General features: G+C 39.4%; 1 protein-coding gene across 5 annotated transcripts; it reads right to left on the bottom strand.

The window, feature by feature from the left end:
• Positions 1–3,511: 3,511 nt before the first annotated feature.
• LOC105022947 lies at positions 3,512–14,225 on the bottom strand. Of its 5 annotated transcripts, XR_002197492.3 has the most exons (8): positions 14,114–14,225; positions 11,479–13,514; positions 9,928–10,021; positions 9,795–9,844; positions 8,085–8,157; positions 6,921–7,007; positions 5,383–5,460; positions 3,512–5,261 (listed from the first exon to the last, which is right to left on the bottom strand). XR_002197492.3 is itself a non-coding variant. In XM_010891731.4 (6 exons), exons 2-5 carry the CDS (start codon positions 13,510–13,512, stop codon positions 8,116–8,118), a joined length of 2,220 nt encoding a protein of 739 aa, XP_010890033.2. In that variant the 5' UTR covers positions 13,513–13,514; positions 14,114–14,225; the 3' UTR covers positions 3,512–5,460; positions 8,085–8,115. The 5 variants fall into 5 exon arrangements, 2 of the variants coding, with proteins under 2 accessions (XP_010890033.2, XP_010890036.2); XR_828938.4 differs by having other exon boundaries at positions 3,512–5,460; XR_002197493.3 differs by lacking the exon at positions 5,383–5,460.
• Between the last annotated feature and the right edge of the window lie 18 nt (positions 14,226–14,243).

Below are 14,243 nucleotides of genomic sequence, written 5' to 3'. Positions count from 1 at the left end.
CACTGATGCATATTTTCTGTTTAGCTATAATGAACAGTAAAGTCCTTTGATCAGAAACAGAGCGCTCATCTGTATGATACAATGGATTGTTCATCCCAGACGGGGCTAACGTGTTTGGAAAACGTGACTCAAGATTTCTCGTTAGATGTTTGCACTCCACTATACTAGACCTCAGCTGCTAACCGATGCCTACTGAATGCCGTCGCCTAATAACACATTATGCATATATATCAGAGACATCTGTCTGCAAAACAACGGGAAGGGTGAGTAGGAAGAGCATCGGCACTTGAGACATTCAGTACCAGAGCAGTCCGCTGGATCGGCACACACAGTGCAGGGAAACTAACAGCTCATCCTGGCTCAGCCACTGCTACTGCTGCTGGAGTGGAAATCATCCTGCATGTTCAGCATAGCAATTACTGGAGAGCACTGCACAGCCCACTGCCTCGCCTCCCCACTCCACTGTCATGTTTTCTGTCTGTGGTTGTGACAGGCAGGAGGAGGAGTTGCCAGTAGAAGAACAGTTCGGTATAGCCTAAGATTGTGTCTGATTGGAACTTCTAATGAAGAAAGCACCACTGGGTTTTTGCAACACGGCACGGTATCATTTCAAGGACATACAAGGTCGTTGAACCCCAGCCCAGTAGTCCCTCTTGTCTCAAAATGTTTGCTTATCAGAAACTGCCAACCTGACGAGCTCTGTGTTTTATCCGTGCTTTATGATAATTCATCCAAGTTGCTTCTGGGGCTTCAGCAGCACAAGCCAGTCTGTAAAAGCAGGGGCAAATTATCGATTCTGGATTAGATGCGGTCAAAATGATTCCACGGCTGACACACAGCACAGAGCTGTAAGTCAAGGCACTATAGTGTGGGCACACTTACATAACGATGGGGTTGGATCTATACTGACTAAGTGTAGATGTCTACTACACCTGCTAGTAGAGCATACATACGTCTTACGCGTGTAACAACCTTGATTGTGTAGCGGGTTAATTGAGAGCAAACTGATCAGAGTTATAATGGAGATATTTGTGGCCTAATGTTTTGTGTATCCTTTTTCTGTGATCCCGGATGAGAAGATTCTGATCGACCTGCAAAGACATTGCATACTGTGCTGCAGAGATAGTGGGAGGGATTGTGATCAAATAAGCCTGTCAGAGATTGTACTGAGATTTGAGATAACACTGTGTCCAGAACTAAGGATGCTGTATGCAGAGAAAGCTTTTTACGGCTGATGATAATATGTGTTCATTGTCTTGATGTTGTCCACATTCTAATGATGCATGGTAATCGGATGTGATCAGATCTTATGAGTGCAAATGGACAAGATCAGGACAACAATATAAGGACAAAGAACATGTGTTGAAGACAGAAGGTATTTTAAACACTTTAAAACACAGACACTAAAGGCCTCAATAAACACCATGAGACACTATGGGCCTTAAAGAACACAATGAGATACTATGAGCCTTAATAAACACTATGAGACACTATGGGCCTTAATGAACACAATGAGACAATACGGGCATCAATTAACACTATGAAACACTATGAGCCTCATTAAACACTCTGAGACAATATGGACCGTAATATACACTATGAGATACTATGGGACTCAGTAAACACTATGAGCCACTATGGGCCTCAATAAACACTATGAGACACTATGGGCCTCATTAAACACTACGGGCCTTAATAAACACAATGAGACACTATGGGCCTTAATAAACACGAGACACTACGGGCCATAATAAACCCTATGAGACACTCATGGGCCTTAATAAACACTATGAGAGACTCATGGGCGTAAATAAACACTATGAGACACTATGGGCCTTAATGAACACTATGAGACACTATGGGCTTCACTAAACACTATAAAAGACTGTGGGCCTTAATAAACACAATGAGACACTATGGGCCTTAATAAACACTATGAGACACTATGGGCCTTAATAAACACAATGAGACACCATCGGCCTATTTAAACACTACAAGCCAATTTAAACACCATGAAACACTATGGGCCTATTTAAACCCTATTAGACACTATAGGCCTATTTAAACCCTATTAGACACTATAGGCCTATTTAAACACTATGGGCCTTAATAAACACAATGAGACACTATGGGCACATTTAAACACTATGGGCATATTTAAACACCATGAGACACTATGGACCTTTAATAAACACTTTGAGACAGTATGGGCCTTAATGAACACAATGAGACACTATGGGCCTCATTAAACACTATGAAACACTATGGGCCTTAATAAACACTGAGACACTATTGGCTTTAATAAACACAATGAGACAACATGGGCCTTAATAAACCCTACTAGATAAACTTCTACTAGTGTGACAGATTTCAGACTAGGTAGAGCGCTCTCATAGGCCACCCAAGATCAATATAGTGAGCCAATGAAGTGCAATTTTGCTGTGTTAAAAATCTAGGTACAAATGATTATTGTCATACCCAGTCAACTGCCCTAGTTACAACACTTACTGATGTGTGCTCTGTTCTGGTACAAAATTATTTCTTTGGATTCCATACAGTAATGTAAGTGTGGGGGAATTACTTATAGAAGGGTCCTGTAGGAGTAATCCAAATGTCGCAGTAATTATACAAAAAGAAATAATTCCATTATAAGTGATTAACTGAAATCCCATAGTATGTTGTATGATGAAGCATGTAACACAAGTTCGGTACTTGCCGTTGAACTCTTCATCGTCTGTCATCGTCAGACACACAACACAGGCATATATAATTACCAGAAGTCACACTGTTATGGCTTTCCCTGTGTAACCCCTTGTAATAAAAGAAAACGTATAGTCTCATTCTCAATGAGGAAACAGAACAGCTGTTCTACAGGCTGTTTGAAATTCTGACAGTTGCTTGGTTGAAGCCTTCACATGGAGATAGTTGTCTAAGGGAATATCAGGATATTTCAGTAGGGGAAAAAACTGTTCCATTTTCTATTTAACAATGTGAGATACAAAGAAAAGATTCTGTGTGAGTCAGCTCAGTATGAGACTCAGTTAAAAGCATTCCAGACACAGAGGTCTAGAAGCAGCGGCTTAGACTAGGGTCTACTGGACTAAGCTGCTGCCTCTGGTTCGGGAAACACCACAGAAGTATGGGCTCAATTCTGGCCTACTGCTACTTCAGTACTCTCTAGGCCAGCTTTACGCAAGTACTGAACTTTTGTAAACAATTACTGCTCACCACCTCTCACTTTTCACAGGATTAATATTGTAAAACCTGTAACTGAATAAAAATGCATATGTTGGGTTTGAAAGAATCCCACATAAAATTCTTATCAGGAAGTTAAGCATTAACGCATAATTGGAATTTACAAGAATTGAATCTGCGTGTACAGTAGACTGCATTCACTGTAAACACTGTTGGCTCAACTGGAAATAATCCTTACATTTCCACTGCACATGACTCAGCGACACAGATGTAACATATGGAGAGCACTATTGTGATAAAAACAATCATACCACCACACAGGAATGTCAGCATTTATTCAAATGGTTGATAAAAAATGCAAGAGCTGTTACAGATAATGAATTCCATATGTTAGCCATATCTTCCATAAAAATATAAGACTGGAAAATCCAAACATTTCCTCAATTACCTGTAATAACTTAGCATAAAATCATAATCTCAGGAGCTAATGATATCAAGGCAAACTCAAATTCACCTGAATGCACCAAACCTTGCCAACTTTGTGCAAAAAATAGAATGTTTACCTCATTGTATGAAATAAAATAAGTTGAATAATGCTGAAATAAATATGCATAACATTAAATCATAAATAGAAAATAAATATTTCTGGAGAAACCATTGTTAAGATCCATCCCTCTAGCCATTCAATTTTTCAATAGACAATAAATGCTTACCAAAAGTATAATCTTTTGAGATACAAAACATCCATATAGCAACATACAGAAATGTGAAGTTCAAAGTAAACTTGTAAAACAAGTCATTATTAGGGCAGTGACTTTTAATCACCGTTATTTAGGATAAATATCAAACTCAAATATGTCTCCCCATGGTTCGTACCAAAAAAGGAAATCAATCACGGACGTGAAAACTAACAACAAAAACATCATAGTCCAATTTCATAAAAATATAAAACATAAAACTGAGGACAAACAGTGATAACGTGGACATTCAACAAACAGAAAAACAAAAGTGCATTTTTATGCTTTTTATTCTTAAATAAATACAGACTGTCAGACTGTAATTACAAAAGCTGCTCACACAATGTGAGGACTGCTGCTGGCTTCTGGAAATAATGTGGCCAATGCATGGAAAGATCTCTCACATGGCAAAATGCATATCATCCTCAAGGTTTTAGTTTTCAGAGCTGTCCATTCCTTCAACTTATCTATTCTATTATGCATGAACAAAAATGTAATGTTTTAAAAATGTTAGGAGGCAATCCTGAACAGAGACATTAAATGATTGGTTGAGAATCGCAAGGTGGTAGGTAGCTAACGATCTTACTGGCAGACACTCCTAGTTTGGCGCTTTTCATAACAAGAAATTATAAAATGAATGATTTTATATTCATAGATGTTGCTGTTCATTTATGTACAGTCCTTTGCAAAAGTATTCACACCGCTGACCAATCCCCTCATATTACGGAATTAAAAATTATATATGAACAGTTTGTTCTGTTTGATACATATTTTAAAACCCTTAAACTTAAAATGAAATATTGAAGGTGAAATGATTTCAATGTTAGAAAAAAACCTGAAACATGTTGCTTCAATTTCACCCATATGCTGTGGGAAGCTCCCAGTTAACACTGATGACACTGCCCAAATAAGGACATTGTGAATGAAATTACTGTCAAATTTTCTGTAAGTACCTCAAAATACATAAAGCTGTTACTGCAGTGAAAGGTGATTCCACCAAATTTCTTCTGTATTGCTAGCAAAAACGACCCAAATTCTATGAAGTGTAGCTTTAATGTTTAGGAACAGAATTATATTTCAGAATAAACCATTTGTAATTCACAAATATGAGAAAATTGGTTACGGGGTTTGAATACTTTTGCAAGCCACTATATTTTAGGTGCTATGTGGATTATTGTAAAATAGTGTCAAATAATCATAGTAAAATAGTGTCAAATAATTTCTATCATTATTTTTCCTTGTCATCTCGAGGCTCCCTGGCTATTCTCCGAGCACCCCTTGGGGACCTTGGCCTCCCTGTTGACTGCTGGCCTAAAGGTCTATAGCCACCTGGAGGCAGACAAACAATAGGGACATATTTTGGCTTCATTGGGTCACATTCAATATTCGTACTAGAACAACTGAATCAATGTAAACCTTAAAAAAAATTTAATTTTTAAAATATGAATACAAAACAGCAGTTCTTCCACAGCCCGTCTTTGTGAAGGATAGGACCTGTAGACTGAAGACTGCTGTAAATATGGTTTACCTGTAAAGGAGACACAAGTGATACACAATACATGTTCATACCACTCCCTGAAAAAGACCTGAGTGTGAAATAACATTTTCTGCACCATATTTACTCATCTCTTGGAAAGGCTGAGGAATTCTTTTTTTAAAACTGCAGAGCCGATCGAATCAATTTCCACATGCTACGCTATAAATGTTAAATCGGAGGCCATTGCAGCACGCTGAGTATAATCACTTTTAACACCGGCAAAGCAGACTCATTGCTTTTTCACACCTTGCTCTGCCAGATTTCCAAGCACCAAGGAAGGCTATCGTGTTCCGCACAGCTCATCTCACTGAGCAAGAAGGGAAGTGCCAATATATCAGTTACATTTCACATTGACTGCACCTCTAAACCTTCCTGTTAGTATTCCTAAATGGAATTCAAACCTCCAGAGGTTTTGACCTAGATCAGGGTAATGATCATGGCTTTTCCCCCAATTTCTTTTCCCATTCCCTCTCAACACACAGACAGGCACAGTGTGAGGGTGTGCATGTTTCTTAAAGGGTAGGTAGCATGGGTTTTAACCATAATAAATATACAATGTTTTCAGACATAGTAACTTTGTTGTAGTCATGACTTAGTTCCGTAACATAACTAGTTATAATGTTTTTTCTTTTTCAAAAAGCGTACAGTTTTGGATCTACCAACAATGTATTATTGTCAACATCATGATGATGATCTACATTGCAGAGGAACACTAGCTAGCTTGAGCTGGCTAATGTTACCCACTAGCTTTAATTTGCGCTGTTGTGTTCAACTTGTTGTGTGCTCATTGCCAGCACTGCATCATTGGAATTGATCTACTTTGGACTGGCTCAGCTCTACTCTTTTAACATTGGATGAGCCCACAGAGTCAATCTGTAAGTCAAACCTTTTCTAATCTTTCTGACGGAAAATTGCTCTGGGCAGGTTTATACTATTTATACTAGTTAGGCTCTGGTGAAGTGTGGTGTTTTGTTAGTTTAACAAACTGGAAAAGATAACATAACCTAGCGGACTAGCTTGCTGGCTAAGATGACTACATAATATTTTTGATAACTGGTTAGATGGTGTAATATTGGGTAGTTACAAAATGTTGGTTAACTTGTGGCTCATATTGTAGATGTTAATTAGCAAGCAAGTTAGTTGCAGTATGTTTTGAAAGCCACTGGTTGAATCAGGCAGTGCTGATGAAAAAGGTTTCGCTAGCAGGATAGTCTGGCAAAGTTGGCAAAACATTTGACTGAAACCAGTAATTATGACATACAGTTTAGTTTAGTTTTAATTTATACATTTTAAGATATTTCTGTCTGGGTTTAGGGGTTAATCTAGCTGGCTGGGTCACTTATAATCATTTGAAAATACATAAGTGTTGTGTAACTTCGCATTGGCACTTTTTGATGTGTATACTATAGTAAATCTAAATGTAACAAGTGGTTATGTTAAATGCTACCTACCCTTCAACACTCAGAGAGTACCTGGACACAGTTTTCCTTGAATAAAAAGTGATAGGACTGCTCAAGGAGACCCCATATTACATTTTTCTGGAGAAAAAAATAAAACATATTTATATTATATATATACATAATCTGTAGTTTGCAACACTTAATGGCCAATTAATGACAAGCTCTAACACAAGGAGTTCAAACAGGTAAATCACACGCTATCAGTAGCTTATAGACCTTCATGAGTAACAAGACAATTCGGAAGGTATATGCAGTTATCACATGTTCCACCGCAAACTGTCATAAACAAATCTTACAAGTATCACACACCACAGGCTCCCAGCAAATATCTTATCATCACAACACTGGCATTATCCCACCAGTTTAGCAATTACTGACCTAAAAAGCCAAACCTAACCCAGTATTTTGTCATTTGTGGTTGAAGCTACTGCAGATACTTATAATAACCGTGTCTTGTGGGTTGACAGATAGACATTCCCCAAAACTCAAAATATGGCTTACCTGGCAGAGGCATTTCATGAGTAAATAAATCATTTGTATCTATTATTTGTATAAATGTCAGTAGCAGTAGGCAACAGATTAGTCCAAGACTGGCAAATTCCACTAGCTAGATGCACTATTAAATGACAAGCTAATCCATTAAAGGAAACACACTCAAAATGTGTCTTCTGATGTGATTTAATCATTGAAATTAACTCAGAACATCCAATATATTTTCTTTCCCCGACGAGTAATTTTAACCTGAATTATTTATTTTCTTTACTAAATTAGGAAAAATAAAATAAACAAAATTCTGGTATAAATCTGAACAGATTTTAGGGCCCTCTTAGAAGTCTTTATACTAACCTTTATTTTACTTGGTATATACACAGAAAACAAAGTTCAGTACTTTCTATTGTACACTGAGGACCAAGGAAAACATTGTAGGAGAGAGAAAAAATATGTGCCAAATTGAAGACAAAATAATGAAAGAATATCTTGCAAAATGTTTTTTCCGAAGTAGCTCTCACACCCAAAAAGGTTGGTGACCACTACAACAGATATCTGACACATTCAGACAGATGTGAACTAATGACTAAACTCCATTCTATTAACAAATTGATTATTCCAGATCCATGATGAATGTAACGTCAAATTCACTGAAAAACCACATACCTTCCATAATGTCCCAATTCCTTCTCTCATGTCATCTGTTGTCTGGCATGTTCAAACCTCTAAACGTTTTTTTCTGGAAAGGCCCAAAAATATTATTTCAGAAACGCTGTGATGGATTAAAAAAGTAACCCTCTTTAGTAGGGCTGCAACAACTAATAGTAACACTTTTGGATAGTCAATCGGTAGATGCTGCAGACCATCAATAACATTTCAATTAACTATCTACTAACACTAACTCTAACCTTAAACCTCACCCTATTGCTAACCTTAACCCTTTCCCTAACCCTTACAATTATACTTTTTCAAAAAATAACTCGAATCTTAACCTTAGCAAGCGTCAACTTTGATAATTTGCTAATAGTATGAATACATGTAGCACATTTACAGCCGGTAAATTTGACTACACAGATTAAGTGTAACCCAACTAATTGATATAAATCGATAAGGAGGATAAAAAAATTGTTGGCAACAAATGTATTTTTGGTGAACTTGCTCTTCTGGCCCTGTTCACCTGAAATATTATATAATTATTGTGCCTACTGTTTAAAAAAAAATAATATGTTTCTTACTGATGTTACCCTACTGGAGAAAAGTGTTTTGAACCAAAAGACGCTCTCTCCCCACTTTTTATTTATTCATCAACGTGGATATATAATCTTTAGAGAATATGTTTTTACCTTATGGACAAAAATCATTATTTGATCTTAAAAAATATGTGAATTAAGGAGCCAAAAGAACAGTTCCTTTTACCAATGACATTAAGTTCCCTGCGTTCACCAAAAAGAGACTGTTCGTTCCCAAACGACCCATCACTAACTAAAATCAGTGGGCTACTTGTGCACTTGGCGTTGGTTTACAGTCCATCAGCACATTCTAGTTAAGGGTTGGAAGTCAAATCTTCTCTAATGCATTGCTGAGTAGTGCATTTACATATCGTTCAGAGTAGCACTACCAAACTGGGGGCTACTTGTGCGTGTGGATTTGACTTACAGTCGAGAAACTAAGCTTTCCCCACTGATCTGATGGATCATGCCATGTGTTTCAGAAACGCAGAGCAAAATGCATCCCCAGTCTGCCTCCAACTATTAAAGCATAGGGATGTTGTCTACACTTAAATGTACGTACAGCGATATACTTCGGCTATATATATATATATATATATATATATATATTATTTTTTTTAGGTTGCCTTTTGTAAGAATTATTACATTTCCTTATTTCTCCTTACTGCTGTTCTTGGTGGTTTTTTAAAATATGATTCTTTACAATAACTGGCAAATAAATAGTTTTTCAAAATTGTTTTTGCACATCTTTAGCCTTCACATTTTTATAGTGAAAGTACTAAATTGCCATGAGCTGAAAACTATAACAAGACCAGACTGCAATATCCAGTACCAGAAAAAGTATTGACTGTTCTTCTGGGTAATGGGATCTGGCTGTAGACCATCCTATCTTCACATTTATTTTCATTAAAATAAAATTTCAGAAACTGCATGGGGACTTTAAACAATAAGGAGTAAAACCGGCATTTCAGATGTGAAGAGCAGCTGTGTTAACGCGACATACGGGAGTCATATTCAGACACACTGCTTGGTAATAAAAAATTATGATGTAACAACAGGGAGCACTTCCTTAAAACACACCCTGGCATTCGTGATATGAAGATGAGCTAGGAATACAAGGAGAGGACAGATAAATGGGTACATCTACCTTGTGCTTGGGACACCTCATGGAGAAGTTTTCCTCATTAAGCACACAGCCTGCAAAGACAGACAGAACCTAAATCATTGCACATAGGCAGAGCAGAACGGTTCCCGCCACACACAGCAAGAAGCCTCCTCACCCGACTGAAGGGCACAGGTGTAGTGGTACTTATTGGGGCAGCCTTTCTGGATGCATCCCATCGTGGCACCGGCAGCGTGGCATGTGGAACATACCTGGAGAGGACAAGGAAACAGGGAAGGAGTAAGTCAATGGAGTTTTCTCATTAATCAACCGTCAATCCTGAATCTCCTCTTCTCCGTTAGTTGTAAACCGATAAATTATCTGAGTGCTTTGGTGTCAATTAGTTTGTTGGCTGGTGGGAAAGTGTCCACCCCACCATGATAGAATATATTCTTTGCGGATACTCATGTGTATTTATCAAACCCAATCATGGCCTTGTCTCATCTCAAACAACTGACAATTTGTAATAATATAACTTAGAATAATGACTATTCGTCGGGGGGCGGGGCAAGTGTGAAGTAGTGAGTTCACTACTTCACACAAATATTAACCCTTAACCGTAATCCAAGCCATGTTCCTTTAGAGGAATCTACTCTGAGTTTGGACCGGAGTGTTATTGGGGACTATTGAGTAGAGTTAAAGAAATCTGCCACACCCCCTTTGTATCAGATGCTATTGATACAAGAACCCCCCACGTGGATAAGTGGGCTAAGTCACATAGTGCAGCTGCATCATTGAGGATAGGTTTTCAAATCCTGGTCGCAGCATACCGCCAATGCCCGGGGGGGCCAGCATTGGGCGCCACTGTGCTACCTGCTGTGGACAAGTGGAAGTCACATAGGGCTGTCTTGTCACATCAGACTCAAGCAACTCTTCCTAGTAAGGCCGTCTACAAACTCAATCAAGGTTGTAAAGCTGGGCAATGTGTTACCCTCAAGGAAATGTATTCCTGCTTAACACTGCCTGGTTCAGCGAGCAGTGTGACAAGGCAAGGCAATAATAGAGAATTGGATACCAGGAAATTAGGGTTAAAGGGGACAAGTGGAAAAAGATAAGAAACTTTTTTTGTGTCAGGAGTCAGCTGCATTATGAAAATTATTATTAGCTGCGTAGTTACTAAATTAGCAACAGTACCTAGCTAGTTTTTGTTGGAACATACTAAACTGTATGTGTGTGGCAACTGGGTAGCAGTATCCCCATTCTCTTTCACTTCAAAGCTAGCTCACTGATGTTTGGAGAAATCATGCTAATTTCCCACTGCTGATTTTTCAAATGTTTTAATCCTGACAAACAAGAGTTTGAATATTTATTATGCATTAATTGTGCCTATTGCCAAGATCTGTCGGCCTGATGTGTTCTCAGTAGCAAATGTGAATAGAAATGTGTATCTACATGTTACTGACTTTTCGGTTATATTGTATTAAAAGAAATGTCTTGTAAATACGCCCTTAGCCATGGTATATTGTTCATATACCACAAAACCCTGAGATGCCTCATTGGTATAATAAACCAGCTGACAATGCTATATTAACATTAGCACACTGAAAATCTATTTAATCATAAAACTATACAATTTAAGTCTCAGTATCACTCCGTTACCATAAACCCTATGCCCTCATCTATGCTGCACTTAAAATACCCAGCTGAGGTGGAGTTGAATTTGACTCACTGTTTCTTGAGCGAGCCTAACAGCCTCCTCCAAGCCGTAGAGCTTTCCTTTAACTAAGAAAACACCCGTGGACCATATGCCACAGTCCTCGTGGATCCAGCGTTCACTGGTGTTGTGGGGCACCAACGGTAGACTGTGGCTGTCCACAACGCAGTTTGTCCTGAGCTTTTTGGCTGAAGGCAACGGGGAGCTTTCACAATCACTGACAACGATGCAGCAGCCCTCATCGACTGCTTCAGTCCTAGGCCCATTGCATGGTCCACGTAACCCATTCTTATCTACTTGCCCACATGAATCTACCGATAATTCACTGGCCTTTTGGTCTTCCTTCTGGACCTGTTCCTCCACAGCAGGTCCATTAGGATAGTAAGGCCCATGAAGATCCCCTAGGCCGATAGCATTAGCGGAGCCGCCACACAGGCAGCACACCATAAGAGGCTGACACTTACTCCGCGAGCTAAGGCGACCTAGTCCATAACAGGATGTCTTAGGAACGACACCAGACAAAAACACGGAGCCTGTTGGCTGCTTTTGCTGTCCTTTGTTCTGCCTCACATCCTTCACCTCCTGTTGATAGTTGACTACCGTACAAGCCGAGTACTCCCTCTGCTCCATGTGTACAAAAGGGCTGAAGTTCTCTGATTTACTGTCCCTTTTGTCATTTTTGTAGCTTGCATATTTCAGCTTGATTTCCGGCTCTTGTGGTGAGAACAGAGAGGAGCCGGCCTTTTTGTGTTTCTTCTTCCTTTGTTTTTTGGCGTTTCTTGTTTTGCTTGCTGCTGCTTTGCTACCAAAGGCCACAGGCTCCTTGGCTGGACTTCTCGTGTGGGTTTCCTGCTGGGTTCTGGACGCCTGGGTACTTACTGAAGAATGTGTTGTCGGCTCCTGTTGGACCTCTTTCATGTATGAAGACTTGGGGCTTGACTCTGTGGCAAGTGACGATCGTCTCAGTGGCCTTCTTGAGGAACTTAAGCTCTGAGATGGGTCCAGTCTAACTGTCCGATGGTCCACATCAGAGTCGTCAGAATCTACGACACATCTGTACAGATGGACAGTTGGCTGTAACCAAGACTCGTCTTCTGAACTAGATGATTTCTCTTTTGAGTCCACTGTGTCACCAGAATGATCCTTTTGTAATTTTGTACTAGTGTTTTTGGTATGGATTATTGAATTATGGCAAATTACATTACTGATGGGTTTCTGAGCAGTGACTATAGGCCTTAGTCTTCCAGGCTCTGGAGAAAAGCTTTTCCTTCCAGTGTTACTTGGTTCACCTGTCAGCCTTTTCTCATTCTGACACCCAACCCGAAAACTGGGATTCTTTTTATTTTCATTGGTGATAGGAACTTCGATTACATCACTATCATCACTTGACATATCCACAGTGGATCTGACAGATTTCCCATACACAGCAGCTAATTCTGCAAGGCTAAGAACAGGTTTTGTGTTCACTGACATCTCCGCCATACTTTCAGAAGAATCCTCCGAGTATGTATTGTCTGGACTGGGGGAGCTCATTGTCTGTGGCAGTAGAAAACAATCTTTAGCTTCATCCAGAGAAACAGCACCAGGGGATAAAGGCTTCACTAAAGGACTAAAAGACCCCCTGTTGATATAGTTCTGAGGCGCTTCCTTAGAACTGGAAACAAGCAAAATGACAGAATCCGAATCACTCTGACTTCCGTCTCCATCCATGCTGTCAGAAATGGGGCTCTCCACATTGGGGCTCTCTGTAGGGTTTAGCTCATACAACCCTGAGTCCCGTAGGCTTCTGTCCAAACCATTATGTAACAGGGGGGAGTGAACACAAGACCTGTTCCCGTATGACAGTCTGACACCTGTGTCCGCTAGGGTTTTCTCAGAGAGGATCTGCATGCAGGGCATGGACACATGATGGTCGTCACTGATGCTGTGCCAGCCCGGCTTCTTCACAAGTTCCAGAACCTCTGTGGTCCTGGGGTTCCGATGACTCTTCTCACATCTCTTTGAGAGATCCAAAGCCATAGGAAGAGGGTCTTCAGATGATAGCTCCATAACTATAACACAAATATAATCACAAAGATGATTAAACAAAATTATTGAGTTTATTCACTAGACAAACATTACAAACGAAAGCACATTGTCTGTATAAAACTGCATTAGCTACTACAAAAATCCTATTAAACCAATTATGTCTAAACAAAGAATCATAATGACTTTTGATGATTATTTATTGAGACGACTAATTCAGTATACATAACTGAAGTTCCCATTGGATGATAAGGTAACATTTCGAGAAAATAATTTTGAATAATAGGAGCTGCCCTCCTACAGCACTCGGGAGATAGCTAGTAGCTAGCAACCCCTCACCGTTCTTTAATGCAGGTAAGTGCACAGATGGCAGCTGTTTAGTGACTAAGTAGCCATAGATACTTGCACCCTGGCCTTTGTAAATAGTGTATATAACAAAGACGCAGCATAACCATAGCATATACTAGGCAGCAACTGCGTTGACAACCAGAATTTAGATAGCTAACGTTAGCTCGCTGGAGTTAGCTCGCTATTTACCCGTAATAACATGCGTTATAGCAAACACGTTGCAGAGGACCCCGTCTATAGTTAATAGTTGTAAAAGAACTATTGGCATATTTCTTACCTTGTTGAAATGAATAAATTAAGATGATGGGGTGCTTCCTTTCCTAAAAGGGCATCTGGGGGTGTTTACTTGCATTGGTGAAAAAAAACTCAGCAGGATGCTGGTGGTGGTCAAAAAGCAATGCATTATG

This window comes from Esox lucius, chromosome 11 (assembly GCF_011004845.1).
Source record: "Esox lucius isolate fEsoLuc1 chromosome 11, fEsoLuc1.pri, whole genome shotgun sequence".
NCBI classification, from domain to species: domain Eukaryota; kingdom Metazoa; phylum Chordata; class Actinopteri; order Esociformes; family Esocidae; genus Esox; species Esox lucius.
Note: the sequence above shows the minus strand (reverse complement) of the source record. Positions and strands in the feature narration are given on the sequence as shown.

Excerpts from the sequence above, each read along its gene's own strand:
- LOC105022947 (XM_010891731.4), bottom strand. The coding sequence starts at position 13,512 with ATGGAGCTATCATCTGAAGACCCTCTTCCTATGGCTTTGGATCTCTCA. Across the intron at positions 10,022-11,478 it reads TTAGGCTCGCTCAAGAAACA|GTATGTTCCACATGCCACGC; the intron begins GTGAGTCAAATT and ends TGTCCTCTCCAG. Across the intron at positions 8,158-9,794 it reads TGAGGTGTCCCAAGCACAAG|AAAAAAACGTTTAGAGGTTT; the intron begins GTAGATGTACCC and ends GGGCCTTTCCAG.